Source organism: Salmo trutta, chromosome 15 (genome assembly GCF_901001165.1).
Source record: "Salmo trutta chromosome 15, fSalTru1.1, whole genome shotgun sequence".
Lineage (NCBI taxonomy): Eukaryota > Metazoa > Chordata > Actinopteri > Salmoniformes > Salmonidae > Salmo > Salmo trutta.
Window position 1 is genome coordinate 58,184,443 of NC_042971.1, and position 19,574 is coordinate 58,204,016.

Consider the following 19,574-nt stretch of genomic DNA (forward strand, 5'->3'; position numbering starts at 1 on the left):
CCCTGCCCCCATGCTCCCCCCTGCTTTCTCCTGCTCCCCCTGCTTTCCTCTGCTCCCCCTGCCCCCATGCTCCCCCCTGCTTTCCCCTGCTCCCCCTACTTTCCCCTGCTCCCCCTGCTTTCCTCTGCTTCCGACTGCTTTCCCCTGCTCCTCCTGCTTCCCCCTGCTCCCCCCTGCCCCACTGCTCCCCCTGCATTCTCCCTGCTCCCCCCTGCTCCCCCCTGCCCCCCTGCTTTACCTGCTCACCCTGCTTCCCCCTGCTTCCCCCTGCTTTCCCCTGCTCCCCCCTGCTTCCGCCTGCTCCCCATGCTCCCCCCTGCCCCCATGCTCCCCCTGCTTTCCCCTGCTCCCCATGCTCCCCCCTGATTTCCCCTGCTCCTCCTGCTTCCCCCTGCTCCCCCCTGCCCCCATGCTCCCCCCTGCTTTCTCCTGCTCCCCCTGCTTTCCTCTGCTCCCCCTGCCCCCATGCTCCCCCCTGCTTTCCCCTGCTCCCCCTACTTTCCCCTGCTCCCCCTGCTTTCCTCTGCTTCCGACTGCTTTCCCCTGCTCCTCCTGCTTCCCCCTGCTCCCCCCTGCCACCATGCTCCCCCCTGCTTCACCTGCTCCCCCTGCTTTCACCTCCTCCCCCTGCTTTCCTCTGCTTCCGACTGCTTTCTCCTGCTCCTCCTGCTTCCCCCTGCCCCCATGCTCCCCCCTGCTTTCCCCTGCCCCCCCTGCTTCCCCCTGCTTTCCTCTGCTTCCGACTGCTTTCCCCTGCTTCCCCCTGCTTCCCCCTGCTTTCCCTGCTTCCCCCTGCTTCCCCCTGCTTTCCCCTGCTCCCCCCTGCTTCCCCCTGCTTTCCCCTGCTTTCCTCTGCTCCCCCTGCCCCCATGCTCCCCCCTGCTTTCCCCTGCTCCCCCTACTTTCCCCTGCTCCCCCTGCTTTCCTCTGCTTCCGACTGCTTTCCCCTGCTCCTCCTGCTTCCCCCTGCTCCCCCCTGCCCCACTGCTCCCCCTGCATTCTCCCTGCTCCCCCCTGCTCCCCCCTGCCCCCCTGCTTTACCTGCTCACCCTGCTTCCCCCTGCTTCCCCCTGCTTTCCCCTGCTCCCCCCTGCTTCCGCCTGCTCCCCATGCTCCCCCCTGCCCCCATGCTCCCCCTGCTTTCCCCTGCTCCCCATGCTCCCCCCTGATTTCCCCTGCTCCTCCTGCTTCCCCCTGCTCCCCCCTGCCCCCATGCTCCCCCCTGCTTTCTCCTGCTCCCCCTGCTTTCCTCTGCTCCCCCTGCCCCCATGCTCCCCCCTGCTTTCCCCTGCTCCCCCTACTTTCCCCTGCTCCCCCTGCTTTCCTCTGCTTCCGACTGCTTTCCCCTGCTCCTCCTGCTTCCCCCTGCTCCCCCCTGCCACCATGCTCCCCCCTGCTTTCACCTGCTCCCCCTGCTTTCACCTCCTCCCCCTGCTTTCCTCTGCTTCCGACTGCTTTCTCCTGCTCCTCCTGCTTCCCCCTGCCCCCATGCTCCCCCCTGCTTTCCCCTGCCCCCCCCTGCTTCCCCCTGCTTTCCTCTGCTTCCGACTGCTTTCCCCTGCTTCCCCCTGCTTCCCCCTGCTTCCCCCTGCTTTCCCTGCTTCCCCCTGCTTCCCCCTGCTTTCCCCTGCTTTCCCCTGCTCCCCCCTGCTTCCCCCTGCTTTCCCCTGCTTTCCCCATGCACCCCCTGCTCCCCCTGCCCCCCTGCTTCCCCCTGCTTTCTCCTGCTCCCCCTGCTTTCCCCTGCTCCCCCCTGCCCCCATGCTCCCCCCTGCTTTCTCCTGCTCCCCCTGCTTTCCCCTGCTCCCCCTGCTTTCCTCTGCTTCCGACTGCTTTCCCCTGCTCCTCCTGCTTCCCCCTGCTTCCCCCCTGCCTCCCCATGGTCCCCCTGCTTTCCCCTGCTTTCCCCTGCACCACCTGCTTCCCCCTGCTTGCCCCTGCTTTCCCCTGCTTTCCCCCTGCTTCCCCCTGCTTCCCCTTGCTTTCCCCTGCACCCCCTGCTTTCCCCTGCTCCCCCTGCCCCCCTGCTTCCCCCTGCTCCCCCCTGCTTCCCCCTGCTTTCCCCTGCACCCCCTGCTTTCCCCTGCACCCCTGCTCCCCCTGCTGTCTCCTGCTTCCTCCCTGCTTCCCCATGCTTACCCCTGCTTTCCTCTGCTACCGACTGCTTTCCCCTGCTTTTCCCTGCTTCCTCCCTGCTTCCCCCTGCCTCCCCATGCCTACTCCACTGTATCTCTCCTTAGCTATTAAAGTCCAGCGGTTCAGATTGTCTTTTTTGTTGTTGTTGTCTTTTTCACTTTAAGAGCATGCCTTTAATATTTTTAGTTTGGCTTCACAATGGAACAAGTCAAGTTCTGTGTTTTCTATACCTTTACTAGATTATACTCTAAGCAACAAAATATTCTGGTTAAATGTTATGTTGTATCAGTAATGAATTGATTTACCTTAAGAACAAGTAGTTACCAACTGTGGAACTAAATTATTTATGGTACTTACTGCCAAAGAAAGTAACTGAATTGTGTGTGGCGTTTTGTTGCTCTTGCTTTAGCATAGGCTAACAACGTTTCTAGAAAGCATAGCTAGCTATGACTGTAAGTACTGTAAGTAGTAAGCTGTAGCCAACGTCTGTGGAACAAGGATAGCAGTGGCATGATAATGCGCTAGTATTCAAACTAACTGAGCTTTCTAATTATGACACTACCTCAAAGATCTTGAATGAATCTTTCTCCCAGAGACTCAACCCACCTCATTAAACCAGATCGAACATGATGCCGCAAGTCACTAAAACCTGCATGGAATAGGCCTAGGTTTATGTTTGAGTGAGGACCCATCCCGCCTTCCATTTGTCTCAATACACAGGTTTTAGCAGCAGCCAAGCGTGACGGTCCCCTTCTGACTAGGTTTATGTTACCACGGTAATGTGTACAGCAGGGGAGGCTGCTGAGGAGAGAACGGCTCATAATAATGGCTGGGATGGAGTAAATGGAATGGTATCAAAAACATGGTTTCCAGGTGTTTGATGCCATTCCATTCACTCCATTCCAGACATTATTATAAGCTGTCCTCCCCTCAGCAGCCTCCACTGGTGTACAGAGATATTTTTACTCTAAGCACTGTATATTAATGAACTCTCTTTTTCAACACTTTCTCCTCAATGTCGGGATACTTTACAGAACCCCAGTGCTCTGTATGACTTATTCCTTAGTCATTGCTGGGGCCCTATGTTTTGGATATTCAAATAAAATGTTATTTGTCAAATGCGCCGAATACAACATGTGTAGACCTTACCATGAAATGCTTACTTACAAGCCCTTAACCAACAGTGCAGTTCAAGAAACAGAGTTAAGTAAATATTTACTAAATGAAATACAAATAAAAGTAACACAGTAAAATGACATAATAATAACAAGGCTATATACATGGGGCCCGGCACCGATATTCACAATATTCACGTCCAATGACCTGGATTTGAACCTTTATTTAAAGCTTTTTAACAAACTGTCCTCTTTTCTTTTTATGTCAGATGGTCCAGCACCATCCTCAGTGTAACGAGTGCGCTGAGAGTCGGGAAGCAAGTTCAGGAAGTGAGTGTTTTAATAAATAAAATAAACAATATACACGAACCACAAACAACGCACCAATATGAAAACAGAGTGAATAACACCTGAGGAAAGAACCAAGGGGAGGGGCAGATACAGGGAAGATAACCAAGGAGGTGATGGAGTCCAGATGAGGTTCATGAGGAGCAGGTGTGCAAGACGATGGTGACAGGTGTGTGGGATAATCAGCAGCCTGGTGACCTAGAGACCGGAGAGGGAGTATACATGACAGTACCCCCTCCCTGACGTGCGGCTCCAGCCGCAGGACCCCGTCAAAGGGGACGAACCTGGGGATCAGGAGCGGACCGGTCACCCCTGCTGATGTGCGAGAACCTGACACGCCAGCAGAGGCACAGGAACCTGTCGAGTCAGCTGGGGCGCGGGAACCTGACAGATCGGCTGAGGCAGGGGAGCCTGGCGAGCCGGCTGAGGCAGGGGAGCCTGGCAATCCGGCTGAGGCAGGGAAGCCTGGCAATCCGGCTGGGGCGCGGGAACCTGACAGATCGGCTGAGGCAGGGAGCCTGGCTATCTGGTTGAGGCAGGGAAGCCTGGCGATCTGGTTGAGGCAGGGAAGCCTGGCGATCTGGTTGAGGCGATCTGGTTGAGGCAGGGAAGCCTGGCGGTCTGGTTGAGGCAGGGAAGCCTGGCGATCTGGTTGAGGCAGGGAAGCCTGGCGATCTGGTTGAGGCAGGGAAGCCTGGCGATCTGGTTGAGGCATGAGAGCCTGTAGCAGACGTGGCAGTGTAATTATCCTTTCTGGAAAAAAGGCTTAAAATAAAGGTTAAATCCTAGGTCATGTGACATGATAGCACAAAACACAGGCCCCTAGTCATTGCATACATATTCCAACATGCAGGAAGGGACACCTTAGTTGTGATATAATGGTAATAGCCCTCATGCTTTGCTACAAGGCTTTACTTACTTAATCAGGTCAATTTCTAAATGTCAAACAATAACACCCACTAGAAAAGGAGGGAGGGGGAGAGAAAGAGAGAAAGAGGAGGGAGGGGGAGAGAAAGAGAGAAAGAAAGGGAGAATAATGGCCGGGGGCAATACTGTAGACTGGGAAAAACATGGGAGTTGTGATGACAACAGGATGTCGAGCTGGCACTTATGGAAAATTTTTACGCATTACATTTTCCTATTGATACAGGTATTTCCAGTTTTGCAGAAATGCAGTTTTACTGCACTCGCTCTCTGTCTCTCTGTCTCTCTGTCTCTCTGTCTCTCTCTCTCTCTCTCTTTCTCTCTTTCTCTCTGTCTCTCTGTCTCTCTGTCTCTCTCTCTCTCTCTTTCTCTCTTTCTCTCTCTCTCTCTCTCTCTTTCTCTCTCTCTCCCTCCTTCCCCCCTCCGGTGGATGTACATGGTCTCTAGTGTCTAGTTCTCAGGAGAACCACAAGGCTGCACTAAACTCCACATCTTAGCATCGTGAGACAGAAGGGCATATCACCCTGAGGAAGGGAAAGACTTGACTGTACTGTGAAACTGAGAAAGAGAGAAAAAAAGGGAGAGAGAGAGAGAGATTTAGATACAGTTGAAGTCAGAAGTTTACATGCACTTAGGTTGGAGTCATTAAAACTCGTTTTTCAAACACTCCACAAATTTATTGTTAACAAACTAGAGTTTTGGCAAGTCGGTTAGGACATCTACTTTGTGCATGACACAAGTAATTTTTCCAACAATTGTTTACAGACAGATTATTTCACTTATAATTCACTGTATCACAATTCCAGTGGGTCAGAAGTTTACATACACTAAGTTGACTGTGTCTTTAAACAGCTTGGACAATTCCAGGAAATGATGGCATGGCTTTAGAAGCTTCTGATAGGCTAATTGACCTAATTTGAGTCGCTTGGAGGTGTACCTGTACCTGTGCATGTATTTCAATGCCTACCTTCAAACTCAGTGCCTCTTTGCTTGACATCATTGGGAAAATCAAAAGAAATCAGCCAAGACCTCAGAAAAATAATTGTAGACCTCCACAAGTCTGGTTCATCCTTGGGAGCAATTTCCAAACGCCTGAAGGTACCACGTTCATCTGTACAAACAATAGTATGCAAGTATAAACCCCATGGGACAACGCAGCCATCAAACCGATCAGGAAGGAGACGCGTTCTGTCTCCTAGAGATGAACGTACTTTGGTGCGAAAAGTGCAAATCAATCCCAGAACAACAGCAAAGGACCTTGTGAAGATGCTGGAGGAAACAGGTCAAAAGGTATGTATATCCACAGTGAAACGAGTCCTATATTGACATAACCTGAAAGGCTGCTCAGCAAGGAAGAAGCCACTGCTCCAAAACCTCCATAAAAAAGCCAGACTACGGTTTGCAACTGCACATGGGGACAAAGATTGTACTTTTTGGAGAAATGTCCTCTGGTCTGATGAAACAAAAATAGAACTGTTTGGCCATAATGACCATCGTTATGTTTGGAGGAAAAAGGGGGGGCTTGCAAACCGAAGAACACCTGGTGCGTTTCACAAAATAGATGGCATCATGAGGTAGGAAAATTATGTGGATATATTGAAGCAACATCTGAAGACATCAGTCAGGAAGTTAAAGCTGGGTCGTAAATGGGTCTTCCAAATGGACAATGACCCCAAGCATACTTCCAAAGTTGTGGCAAAATGGCTTAAGGACAACAAAGTCAAGGTATTGGAGTGGCCATCACAAAGCCCTGACCTCAATCCTGTAGAAAATTTGTGGGCAGAACTGAAAAGCGTGTGCGAGCAAGGAGGCCTACACACCTGACTCAGTTACACCAGGTCTGTCAGGAGGACTGGGCCAAAATTCACCCAACTTATTGTGGGAAGCTTGTGGAAGGCAACCCAAAACGTTTGACCCAAGTTAAACAATTTAAAGGCAACGCTACCAAATACTAATTGAGTGTATGTAAACTTCTGACCCACTGGGAATGTGATGAAAGAAATAAAAGCTGAAATAAATAATTCTCTCTACTATTATTCTGAAATTTCACATTCTTAAAATAAAGTGGTGATCCTAACTGACCTAAGACAGGACATTTTTACTCGGATTAAATGTCAGGAATTGTGAAAAACTGAGTTTAAATAACTGAGTTTATATTCAACTGTACAGTACAGGAGGTGTAGTTTGGGTTAACTGATTTAGCGGTTTTAGCTGACAGAGAATAGAGGAACATTTCAAATGTTGTAAATGGAATGTTTATAATCTTGAACAAGCTTTTGGATCAAACAAAAGTGACATAGCTGTATTATTAGCCACAGACAGCCCCATGCCCCAATCCCAGCTACAGTATGTCACAGGTCTGGATGAACCTCCGTGACCTCTCTCACAATCCTTATAATATACTGAACTAAAATATAAATCGGCACGCAACAATTTAATTGATTTTACTGAGTTACAGTTCATATGAGGAAATCAGTTCATTGAAATAAATTCAATGGGCCCTAATCTATGGATTTCACAGGACTGGGGATACACAATGGCCCTCAGGATCTGGTCACTGTATCTCTGTGCATTCAAATTGCCATCGATAACATGCAATTGTGTTCGTTGTCTGTAGCTTAAGCCTGCCTATACCATAACCCCACCGCCACCATGGGGCACTCTGTTCACAATGTTGACATCAGCAAACCGCTTGTCTACATGACGCCATACACGTGGTCTGCGGTTGTGAGGCCGGTTGGACATACTGGAACTTATGGTAGAGAAATGAACATTCAATTATCTGGCAACAGCTCTGGTGAACATTCCTGTAGTCAGCATGCCAATTGCACGCTCCCTCAAAACTTGAGATATCTGTGGCATTGTGTTGTGTGACAAAACTGCACATTTTAGGGGCCTTTTATTGTCCCCAGCACAAGGTACACCTGGGTAATGATCACCTGGGCAACGAGACCGTAACATAAATCATGCAAATATTAATAGTGATAAGAAACAGTGAGAACCAATAACTACAGACAACTACAATCTACCGTCAAACTCTAATGGTTTATTTATAAACACACGGTAATGGGGTGTGAGAAAAGGGGCTGAGCTGGACCCAAGCAAAGAAACAATAAGCCAAAAACACCCCTAAGCTAGACTAGCCTATTTCAAGAACAGTTAGCTAACTAACCAAAAATACAGAGGGTGGTCCGCCCAGTTCTAACTAGGGTACTTAGACACAGTATTCCTACGGGTAATGTATGCCCATGGGCGACTTGTCTTGGTACCCCCTTTTCCCACCAAACAAACAATCAAACAACAAAACACTACTCACAGGATTACCGGACAAATGTGACATGCAGTTGCAAAAACAAAAGAGATCGAGATCGAGAGAGAGAGAGAGAGAGAGAGAGAGAGAGAGAGAGAGAGAGAGGAGAGAGAGAGAGAGAGAGAGAGAGAGAGAGAGAGAGAGAGAGAGAGAGAGAGAGAGAGAGAGAGAGAGAGAGAGAGGAGAGAGGAGAGAGAGAGAGAGAGAGAGAGAGAATGAACACAAAGATTGATCTCAGATTGAGAATGAGCTTGCGAGATAATGAGCTGGGGAGAAAACAACTGACTGGGTTTTTAAACCAGGGGAAAGGGGCTGTGATTGGGTGAGGAAAGGGGAGCAGGTGTCTTCTGATTGGGGACTGGTTGATGACTGATTGGGGAGTGATGATTGTCACCTGTGAGGAGGAGAAGGAGAAAAGAAACACAGGATACACACTTGTATCCGTAACACTGTTTAATCAGCTTCTTGATATGCCACACCTGTCAGGTGGATTGATTATCTTGGCAAAGGAAAAGTACTCACTAACAGGGGTGTAAACAAATTTGTGCACAGAATTTGAGAGAAATAAGCTTTTTGTGCATACGGAAAATGTCTGGGATCTTTTATTTCAGCTCATGAAACATGGGACCAACACTTTGCATGTTGCGTTTGTATTTTTGTTCAGTGTAGATAAACTCCATATGCCATGATTCAGCTCTCTGCTCCTATTTTTACAAGCTAAACTAAACCACTAATACTTGATATTCTCTGATCCAGAGAAAGAGGGGAATAATAAGGGGCATCCCGCTGAGCTGTGTGTGTATTTGTGTGTGTATTGGGTTACTCTGGTCTGGACTGTAAATGACTGTGACCTCAGTATGAGACCCATGCTGTTTGACAGCGTTAGACGTAAACAAGCGGATAGAGACGTTATGCTTCCTTCACACACACACACACAATCACATTCACGCATGCACGAACACACACACACACACTCGCGCCCCAGGCAGGCAAGACGAAACACGAATTACTGACCTTCACAGATCTGTTATATTGCATTGTTGGGGTTGTGTTCTGTGCTGTATTCAACTCAATTCCAGACTTTGGTTAAAAGAATATTTGTTTTGCTATTTGTTATTCAAATACCATGGGATAATCCCAAAAGTGCAAACCCTGCCCTTTCAGGCAGGCTCAATTAAATGCTCAGAATATTTGAAAGAAAGCAAATACTATTTGAGCCTAGATCGGATTCCATTCTGGACTAGAGGTACTATAGAAGAACCATTCCTTCTCACTCATACAGCTGGTGCCAGGCTGTATCTGGTGGGCAGCACCGTGCCCAGTTGGTTTGATTCATATGCCGCTGATCACTGATAGATAACAAGTGGTCTTCATGCCACCACTGCCCCACCCGACCCCCAATCTACTAATTACATTTTAAATTTGAATCATTTAGCAGATGCTTTTATCCAGACTATTCAACTAAAGTAACTAGGTAGAACCACTGCATGATCTCTCTGAGGCAGCCCAAACCAACGACCATCTAGTTGGATGCAGATTGTATTTTGCCAATCTCATGCCATTGATTTACTACTTTTGTTGTTCTGTCGGGGTACGTTTTGTTGTTCTGTCGGGGTACGTTTCGTTGTTCTGTCGGGGTACGTTTTGTTGTTCTGTCGGGGTACGTTTTGTTGTTCTGTCGGGGTACGTTTAATTTTTCTGTCGGGGTACGTTTCGTTGCCTGACTACTCATCCACATCGCTCCAGCTAAACGTCACACCCACTATCGTTTCTTCTCCACGATGAGTCTAGATTTGCTTCCTCCCTGACTCTTGTAGAATGTGAATATATTCTGACCGTTCTGATTGGTTTCAGAAACCGATGGGTTGGGCCAGAGCTGGTCTACATGATAACGGTGTCAACTCTGATTGGTTACATTTGTTAGAGATGATCTAATCGCTGATGAATTTGTTTTGTACAATTCCCCTCATTTTGACGTCAGCACAAACGACTTCTAGGATGGCAGATTTCGACTCAACGTTGATCTGTAGAGCAGCAGAATTAAATTCAAGAAGAGTCGTCAGGCAATACTTTTTGCTGTGTTGGCTCAGTAATAGCATGTTTTCACAAGAGAAATGCACTGTAGTCATTACGATCAAACTAAACTAGTAGGGCAGAGTGAAGGAAAAGGCAGAGGCAGAGGCACTAGTCACGTAAAGCTTAATTGGACCAGCCAGTGATGATTTGTTTATTTTCTCACTGAGAATGAGAACGATTGATTGGGGAATATTTTCTCTGGAAGGACTACAGTGTGCTAAACTGATTTATATTAAAAGGGTTTAAAATAGACCACTGGCAGCATGTATACTAAATAACCCATCAAGCCTTTTGGTATCCGAAACACCCCCAGTCATAAGCAGGTCCTAAGCATTAAGAGGATTCCTCATGTATTCTAATGTTGCTTGTGACATCACAGTAAAGAACCTCGGTGCTGTAGTCAGTTTAATCCCACCTCAGGGCTAGATACAGCTAGGGGTTATCTCTCCATCCTATGAATAGAGGGATCCCATAAAGAAAGGAAGGGGTAACCCAAGCTTCCGACTTATGTCTCTCGATAGCGTGCCGATTGTGAGAGGCCTCGATTGCGTTCTGTGTTTCCCTTGGCTCGGAGGAAAGAGTCGATTGGCCTCCTCGGTGTCTTATATCAGCGCCTCCTGAGTGTGTGTGTGTCTGTGTGTGTGTGTGTACACGTGTGTGTGTGCGTATGTGTGAGTGTGTGTGTCTGATATCAGCTCCTCATACAGGGATCTACTTACCTCTATTACCTGGGTATCCTGGATGGCTTAGTTATAACAGACAAAGAGCTGAAAATACTACAGGATCCCAGACAGACTGGATGATCAGGACACACTTCTGCTTCCCAGATGGCACCATGTTCCCAATATAATGCACCCTATTCCCTATATAATGCACCCTATTCCCAATATAATGCACCCTATTCCCTATATAATGCACCCTATTCCCTATATAATGCACCCTATTCCCTATATAATGCACCCTATTCCCTATATAATGCACCCTATTCCCTATATAATGCACCCTATTCCCTATATAATGCACCCTATTCCCTATATAATGCACACTATTCCCTATATAATGCACCCTATTCCCAATATAATGCACCCTATTCCCAATATAATGCACCCTATTCCCTATATAATGCACCCTATTCCCTATATAATGCACCCTATTCCTTATATAATGCACCCTATTCCCAATATAATGCACCCTATTCCCTATATAATGCACCCTATTCCCTATATAATGCACCCTATTCCCTATATAATGCACCCTATTCCCAATATAATGCACCCTATTCCCTATATAATGCACTTTATTCCCTATATAATGCACCCTATTCCCTATATAATGCACCCTATTCCCTATATAATGCACTTTATTCCCTATATAATGCACCCTATTCCCTATATAATGCACCCTATTCCCTATATAATGCACCCTATTCCCTATATAATGCACCCTATTCCCTATATAATGCACTTTATTCCCTATATAATGCACCCTATTCCCTATATAATGCACCCTATTCCCTATATAATGCACCCTATTCCCTATATAATGCACTGTATTCCCTATATAATGCACTTTATTCCCTATATAATGCACCCTATTCCCTATATAATGGGTGCATTATATACAGTTGAAGTCGGAAGTTTACATACACCATATGCCAAAAACATTTAAACTCAGTTTTTCACAATTCCTGACATTTAATCCTAGAAAAATTCCCTCTCTTAGGTCAGTTAGGATCACCACTTTATTTTAAGAATGTGAACTGTCAGAATAATAGTAGAGAGAATTATTTATTTTAGCGTTTATTTCTTTCATCACATTCCCAGTGGGTCAGAAGTTTACATACATTCAATTAGTATTTGGTAGCATTGCCTTTAAAATTGTTTAACTTGAGCCAAACTTGTCGGGTAGCCTTCCACAAGCTTCCCACAATAAGTTGGGTGAATTTTGGCCCAGTTCTCCTGACAGAGCTGGTGTAACTGAGTCAGGTTGGTAGGCCTCCATGCTCGCACACGCTTTTTCAGTTCTGCCCATAACTTTTCTATAGGATTGAGGTCAGGGCTTTGTGATGGCCACTCCAATACCTTGACTTTGTTGTCCTTAAGCCATTTTGCCACAACTTTGGAAGTATGCTTGGGGTCATTGTCCATTTGGAAGACCCATTTACGACCAAGCTTTAACTTCTTGACTGATGTCTTGAGATGTTGCTTCAATTTTTCCACATCATTTTCCTACTTCATGATGCCATCTATTTTGTGAAGTGCACCAGTCCCTCCTGAAGCAAAGCACCCCTACAACATGATGTTGCCACCCCCGTGCTTCACAGTTGGGATGGTGTTCTTTGGCTTGCAAGCCTCCCCCTTTTTCCTCCAAACATAACGATGGTCATTATGGCCAACAGTTCTATTTTTGTTTCATCAGACCAGAGGACATTTCTCCAAAAAGTACGATCTTTGTCCCCATGTGCAGTTGCAAACCGTAGTCTGGCTTTTTTATGGCGGTTTTGGAGCAGTGGCTTCATCCTTGCTGAGCGGTCTTTCAGGTTATGTCGATATAGGACTTGTTTTACTGTGGATATAGATACTTTTGTACCTGTTTCCTCCAGCATCTTCACAGGGTCCTTTGCTGCTGTTCTGGGATTGATTTGCACTTTTCGCACCAAAGTACGTTCATCTCTAGGAGACAGAACGCGTCTCCTTCCTCAGCGGTATAACGGCTACGTGGTCCCATGGTGCTTATACTTGCATACTATTGTTTGTACAGATGAACATGGTACCTTCAGGTGTTTGGAAAATTCTCCCAAGGATGAACCAGACTTGTGGAGGTCTACAATTTTTTTTCTGAGGTCTTGGCTGATTTCTTTTGATTTTCCCAATGATGTCAAACAAAGAGGCACTGAGTTTGAAGGTAGGCCTTGAAATACATCCACAGGTACACCTCCAATTGACTCAAATGATGTCAATTAGCCTATCAGAAGCTTCTAAAGTCATGACATCATTTTCTGGAGTTTTCCAAGCTGTTTAAAGGCACAGTCAACTTAGTGTATGTAAACTTCTGACGCACTGGAATTGTGATACAGTGAATTATAAGTGAAATAAATTGTCTGTAAACAATTTTTGGAAAAATTACTTGTGTCATGCACAAAGTAGATGTCCTAACCGACTTGCCAAAACTGTAGTTTGTAAACAAGAAATTTGTGGAGTGGTTGAAAAACGAGTTTAATTGACTCCAACATAAGTGTATGTAAACTTCTGACTTCAACTGTAGGGAAAAGGTTGCATGATATAGGGAATATGGTGCATTTTAAAGGGAATAGGGTGCATTATATAGGGAATAGGGTGCATTATATAGGGAATAGGGTGCGTTATATTGGGAATAGGGTGCATTATATAGGGAATAGGGTGCATTATATAGGGAATAGGTTGCATTATATAGGGAATAGGGTGCATTATATAGGGAATAGGGTGCATTATATAGGGAATAGGGTGCATTATATAGGGAATATGGTGCATTATATAGGGAATAGGGTGCATTTTAAAGGGAATATGTTGCATTATATAGGGAATAGGGTGCATTATATAGGGAATATGGTGCATTATATAGGGAATAAGGTGCCATCTGGGACACAGCCTTTGTCTCAGCTATGAAGGCATGAGACTTTCTATATCAGCAAATGTTGGGTTTTTAAATTTGTTTCTCTCAGCTTTCCTATCGGCCTTCTGAATGCACTGTTCAGAATAACATTTTTCCCCTCACCCCTGATTCCTGACCCACTTCAAGAGAGGTCAAATGACTGACACTATCTTGAAAAGGTTTGCCCTGCACATGATACTCAACTAATCTCCAAAACCCAAGACTACATTTTTTTATTTATTTAACTAGGTAAGTCAGTTAAAAACAAATTCTTATTTTCAATGACAGCCTAAGAACAGTCGCTAACTGCCTTGTTCAGGGGCAGAACAACATATTTGTACCTTGTCAGCTCTGGGATTTGATCTTGCAACCTTTCGGTTACTAGTCCAACGGTCTAACCACTAGGCTGCGCTGCCGCCCCAATACTGTGTGTGCTGGTCTCGGTTTGTCAAGAGAGACTACTGTATTAGCCAATACCAACAGTCCTTGGCAGCCAGTTTCCACGCTCTGGAACCATTGTGAAAGCCATCCCAGTGTAAGGTGACTGGAGAGGATGTGCAGGGACAGGGACAGGGACAGGGACAGGGATAGGGTGACACAACACACAATGCAGGTGCTGGATCCTGACATTTCCCAAGGTAATCATCTATAGCTAGGATTTCCAACCGTCTATGTGACCATAGTGTGCACAGGACGCCTCTGAAAGAGAATCTACCCCCCTGTGTGTGTGTGTGTGTGTGTGTGTGTGTGTGTGTGTGTGTGTGTGTGTGTGTGTGTGTGTGTGTGTGTGTTTATGTGCGCGTGGGGGGGCCTCCCTTTGTGCAAAACCATCTGTCCCAGCGTAATCTTCAGCAGTTGTGTGTGTGGTATGTGTGTGTGTGTAGTGGGGGAACTTGGTGAAGCACCAGGAAGTGATTTCATGCAAAATTTGGTCCCAACCCTTTTGTGAACCCAAATATAGATGTCTCAAGTAACTTGAGAAGCCTCTACTACACTGTCGTTGTAAAGTCATCACTGGTATAGTCATTGTAAAGTCATCACTGGTATAGTCATTGTTTCTCCCAAACCTTTGTCTATACTGGAATGTTTCTCATAACCCCTAAAGACCACATCTTACAGTCTTATATTCCATGCTGTGTTTCTCCTTGGGGCTACCGTAGAAGATTGCAGGGGGTGAGATGGGAAGACAGAGACAGCTTGAATAATGACAGATTACAACATACAGGAACCAAGCAGGATGACTTCTATGGTCATTATTTTACTTATTATAGCTCACTGCAATGGTATTTTTATAACTTTGTGGATTGAGTATCCACCAAGATTGAAGATGGTGAATTTTTGGATGGAGATTCTATGATGTGTGTTAGCTGCTTGGTCGCCCTCCTCAAACCCCTCTCTCTAATTACCATAGATCAGTTCAAACCAGGACACGAATACACACACGTCACACAAGTAAGGAACATTCTTCTTTCCTCAGTGCAGTGGATCAATCAGGAGTGTAATTTTCAGCTCTTATTGTAGAACTGAGCTGACTTATATTGACATTTACATTTGAGTCATTTAGCAGATGCTCCTATCCAGAGTGGCTTACAGTTAATGCATTCATCTTAAGATAGCTAGGTAAATATTTACATTTAGCCAAATATTAAAGTCCTTTCAATATGAGCACAGTGGTGAATATCTGTTAAGTGCCTTGATACAGGCTGGTTGTTCTGAGCTTTATGCCAAAGCATACAAAGCATACAAAACACACACACATTTCCAAACTGTCATCTGATCGAGGAAATTATTTTCTCAACGACAGTCAAGTGACAGCTGTGATACATCACGCGATGCAACAACAGCCAATGTGCTAGAAAAACTGGGTTTGTGAGGAATGTCCAGAATATTTTCTTGTCTCATTCGTTACGCGGATGAAGACACCATGGGTCTCATTATGCCTGGCGAAAACCAAACACTGCATTCCACAGTAAGAACCTTGAACCAACGGCCACGCATGGTCGTTGTAGTGTGATGGTTTGGGGATGCTTTGCTGCCTCAGGATCTGGACGACTTACCTATATAGAAGGAACCATGAATTCTGCTCTGTATCAGAGACTTCTACAGGAGAATGTCAGACCATCTGTCTGTGAGCTGAAGCTGAAGTGCAGCTGGGTCATGCAGCAAGACAATGATCCAAAACACATAATGGTACACATACATAATCCATGTCTCAATCGTCTCAAGGCTTAAAAATCCTTCATTAGCCTGTCTGCTCCCCTTCATCTAAACTGATTGAAGTGGATTTAACAAGTGACATCAATAAGGGATCACAGCTTCACCTGGACTCACCTGGTCAGTTTATGTCATGGAAAGAGCCGGTGTTCTTAATGTTTTGTACACGTATGCCATTCACTTGTATTCTGGAACTGCACAATAATCTTTGTATTTTTGTTTCAAACCATTTTTTTTCTTTCGATCCCAATGTCACACATTGGACCCATTATTATTCATAGGAAGTACCATGTCCATAAACTTTTCAATTTATATTAGCAATGGAATGTCCCGTGCCGAGAAATCTAACCCAATCCATGTCTCCGTAATTCTAACCCAACCAATGTCTCTGTAATTCTAACCCAACCAATGTCTCTGTAATTCTAACCCAACCAATGTCTCTGTAATTCTAACCCAACCAATGTCTCTGTAATTCTAACCCAACCCATGTCTCCGTAATTCTAACCCAACCAATGTCTCTGTAATTCTAACCCAACCAATGTCTGTAATTCTAACCCAACCCATGTCAGGGTGACGTTTTTGCTTCACAGATCAAATGTAGACAAACTGGAATTAAAGGCAGACTAAGTCCGTGGCACAGATTGGAACTATCCAAGCAGAAGATACATCTCCTTTAAATGTTGACAGTTGGTTGTGCTGACAAGCAAACACAATTCAATATCACTAAGTATCATCAGATTTGAAATCAACCAGAGAAACCCTAGGCCCACGTCACAATACATTGACAAATTAAGTTGAAACAACGTTCAATACATTTAGTTGGCTTCCTACTAATTTCAATACATTTAGTTGAATTCCTACTAAGATCAATACATTTAGTTGGCTTCCTACTAATTTCAATACATTTAGTTGGCTTCCTACTAATTTCAATACATTTAGTTGAATTCCTACTAAGTTCAATGCATTACGTTGATTTCCTACTAAGTTCAATACATTTAGTTGATTTCCTGTTTTAGTTCAATACATTTTTGAATATGGTTGAGTTCCGTTTTAATGTCTGGATTCTGTGATTCCGTCCGTGTTCTCGGATTGTATATGGCCCTAAGCCAGCTAGCTACTGTATTGAATAGCTAGATGCCGATATGTCGATTACAAAAACTGTGCAAGGCTGATGGACATGGGAATCAAATGCGGCATTCTACTGATTGATGGAACAGGCGCCACTTGTAATAGACGTGAGGACCCTCGTCTCCAAATTTCAGCGCCACAAACAACTATTTTTTATACTTTTTGGGGGGTACTTTTTAGCCCTTTTTCTCCCCAATTTTGTGATATCCAATTGATAGTTACAGTCTTGTCCCATCGTTGCAACTCCCGTACAGACTCGGGAGAGGCGAAGGTTGAGAGCTATGCGTCCTCCGAAACACGACCCCCGCCAAGCTGCACTGCTTCTTGACACATGCTCGCTTAACCCAGAAGCCAGCCGCACCAATATGTTGGAAGAAACATCAAAGTCAGCGTGCATGCACCCGGCAGCAACAAGGAATCGCCAGAGCACGATGGGACAAGGACATCCCAGCCGGCCAAACCCTCCCCTAACCCGGACGACGCTGGGCCAATTGTGCGACGCCTCATGGGTCTCCCGGTCGCGGCCGGCTGTGACACAACCCGGGATTGAACCCGGATCTGCAGTGGCGCCTCTAGCACTGTGATGCAGTGCCTTAGACAGCTGCGGCACTCGGAAGGCTCCAGACAACTTTTAACTACAAGGCCAAAGTAGCTACTAATAGGCTACTGCATTGTGGTTGCAGTATTGATAACAGAAATGGTATAAGGTAATTTAAATAAATCAATAAAGTAGTTCAAAAAGAGGTAGCCTGCCTTTGGCTAGCTGTCATGTTCCAGTTTCTGATACATCTAACAAAGAAGGTTAGGTTATGGCCACCAATATAGCTCCCGAATGTGCATGCATGCATTTCATGATCAATGTTGCAAATGTGAACCGGAAGCCTTGATCACATAGGCCTGTCGCATATGTGGATTCTCATAACAGAAATGTATTTTGATTTCTAGAATCGGATACCTATATGAATGAGTAGGCAGGTCAATCTTAATTCTGGCATTATGCAAAAGGCTATCGATTTCATCAAAAATATTAATTATTTTCCTGGTTAATGCAAGTGTAGCGAAATGCTTGTGCTTCTAGTTCTGACAATGCAGTAATATCTAACAAGTAATCTAACAATTCCACAACAACTACCTTGTACACACAAGTGTAAAGGAATGAATACGAATATGTACATAAAAATATATAAATGAGTGATGGCCGAACGGCATAGGTAAGATCAAATCAAATCAAATGTATTTATATAGCCCTTCGTACATCAGCTGATATCTCAAAGTGCTGTACAGAAACCCAGCCTAAAACCCCAAACAGCAAGCAATGCATGTGAAAGAAGCACGGTGGCTAGGAAAAACTCCCTAGGAAAAACTCCCTAGAAAGGCCAAAAACCTAGGAAGAAACCTAGAGAGGAACCAGGCTATGAGGGGTGGCCAGTCCTCTTCTGGCTGTGCCGGGTGGATATTATAACAGAACATGGTCAAGATGTTAAAATGTTCATAAATGACCAGCATGGTCAAATAATAATAATCATAGTAGTTGTCGAGGGTGCAACAAGCACGTCCGGTGAACAGGTCAGGCTTCCATAGCCGCAGGCAGAACAGTTGAAACTGGAGCAGCAGCACGGCCAGGTGGACTGGGGACAGCAAGGAGTCATCATGCCAGGTAGTCCTGAGGCATGGTCCTAGGGCTCAGGTCCTCCGAGAGAAAGAAAGAAAGAGAGAAAGAGATAATTAGAGAGAGCACATTTAAATTCACACAGGACACCGGATAAGACAAGAGAAATACTCCAGATGTAACAGACTGACCCTAGCCCCCCGACACATAAACTACTGCAGCATAAATACTGGAGGCTGAGACAGGAGGGATCAGAAGATGTAGTAGATGTAGTAGATGGTATGGAGTACAGTATATACATATGAGATGAGTATTGTAGGGTATGAAAACATATAAAGCAGCATTGTTTAAGGTGGCTAGTGATACATTACATCAGGATGGCAAGATGCAGTAGATGGTATAGAGTACAGTATATACATATGAGATGAGTAATGTAGGTTATGAAAACATTATATAAAGTGGCATTGTTTAAAGTGGCTAGTGATACATCTAATTACATCAAGATGGCAAGATGCAGTAGATGGTATGGCGTACAGTATATACATGTGAGATGAATAATGTAGGTTATGTAAACATGATCTAATATAAATAATATAAAGTGGCAAGTGATAAATTGATTACATTAATTTTCCCATTATTAAAGTGGCTTGAGTTGAGTCAGTATGTTGGCAGCAGCCACTCAATGTTAGTGATGGCTGTTTAACAGTCTGATGGCCTTGAGATAGAAGCTGTTTTTCAGTCTCTCGGTTCCAGCTTTGATGCACCTGTACTGACCTCGCCTTCTGGATGATAGCGGGGTGAACAGGCAGTGGCTCGGGTGGTTGCTGTCCTTGATGATCTTTTTGTCCTTCCTGTGACATCGGGTGGTGTAGGTGTCCTGGAGGGCAGGTAGTTTGCACCCGGTGATGCGTTGTGCAGACCTCACTACCCTCTAGAGAGCCTTCCGGTTATGGGCGGAGCAGCTGCCGTACCAGGCGGTGATACAGTCTGACAGGATGCTCTCGATTGTGCATCTGTAAAAGTTTGTGAGTGTTTTTGGTGACAAGCCGAATTTCTTCAGCCTCCTGAGGTTGCTGCTGCGCCT

General features: G+C 45.4%; 1 protein-coding gene across 1 annotated transcript; it reads right to left on the reverse strand.

Moving 5' to 3' along the window:
* Window positions 1–234: 234 nt before the first annotated feature.
* On the reverse strand, window positions 235–2,133 carry LOC115148352 (fibril-forming collagen alpha chain-like). Its single transcript, XM_029690267.1, has one exon. The coding sequence runs from the start codon at window positions 2,131–2,133 to the stop codon at window positions 235–237; it is 1,899 nt and encodes a 632-aa protein (XP_029546127.1).
* Between the last annotated feature and the right edge of the window lie 17,441 nt (window positions 2,134–19,574).

Excerpts from the sequence above, each read along its gene's own strand:
- LOC115148352 (XM_029690267.1), bottom strand. The coding sequence starts at position 2,133 with ATGGGGAAGCAGGGAGGAAGCAGGAGACAGCAGGGGGAGCAGGGGTGC.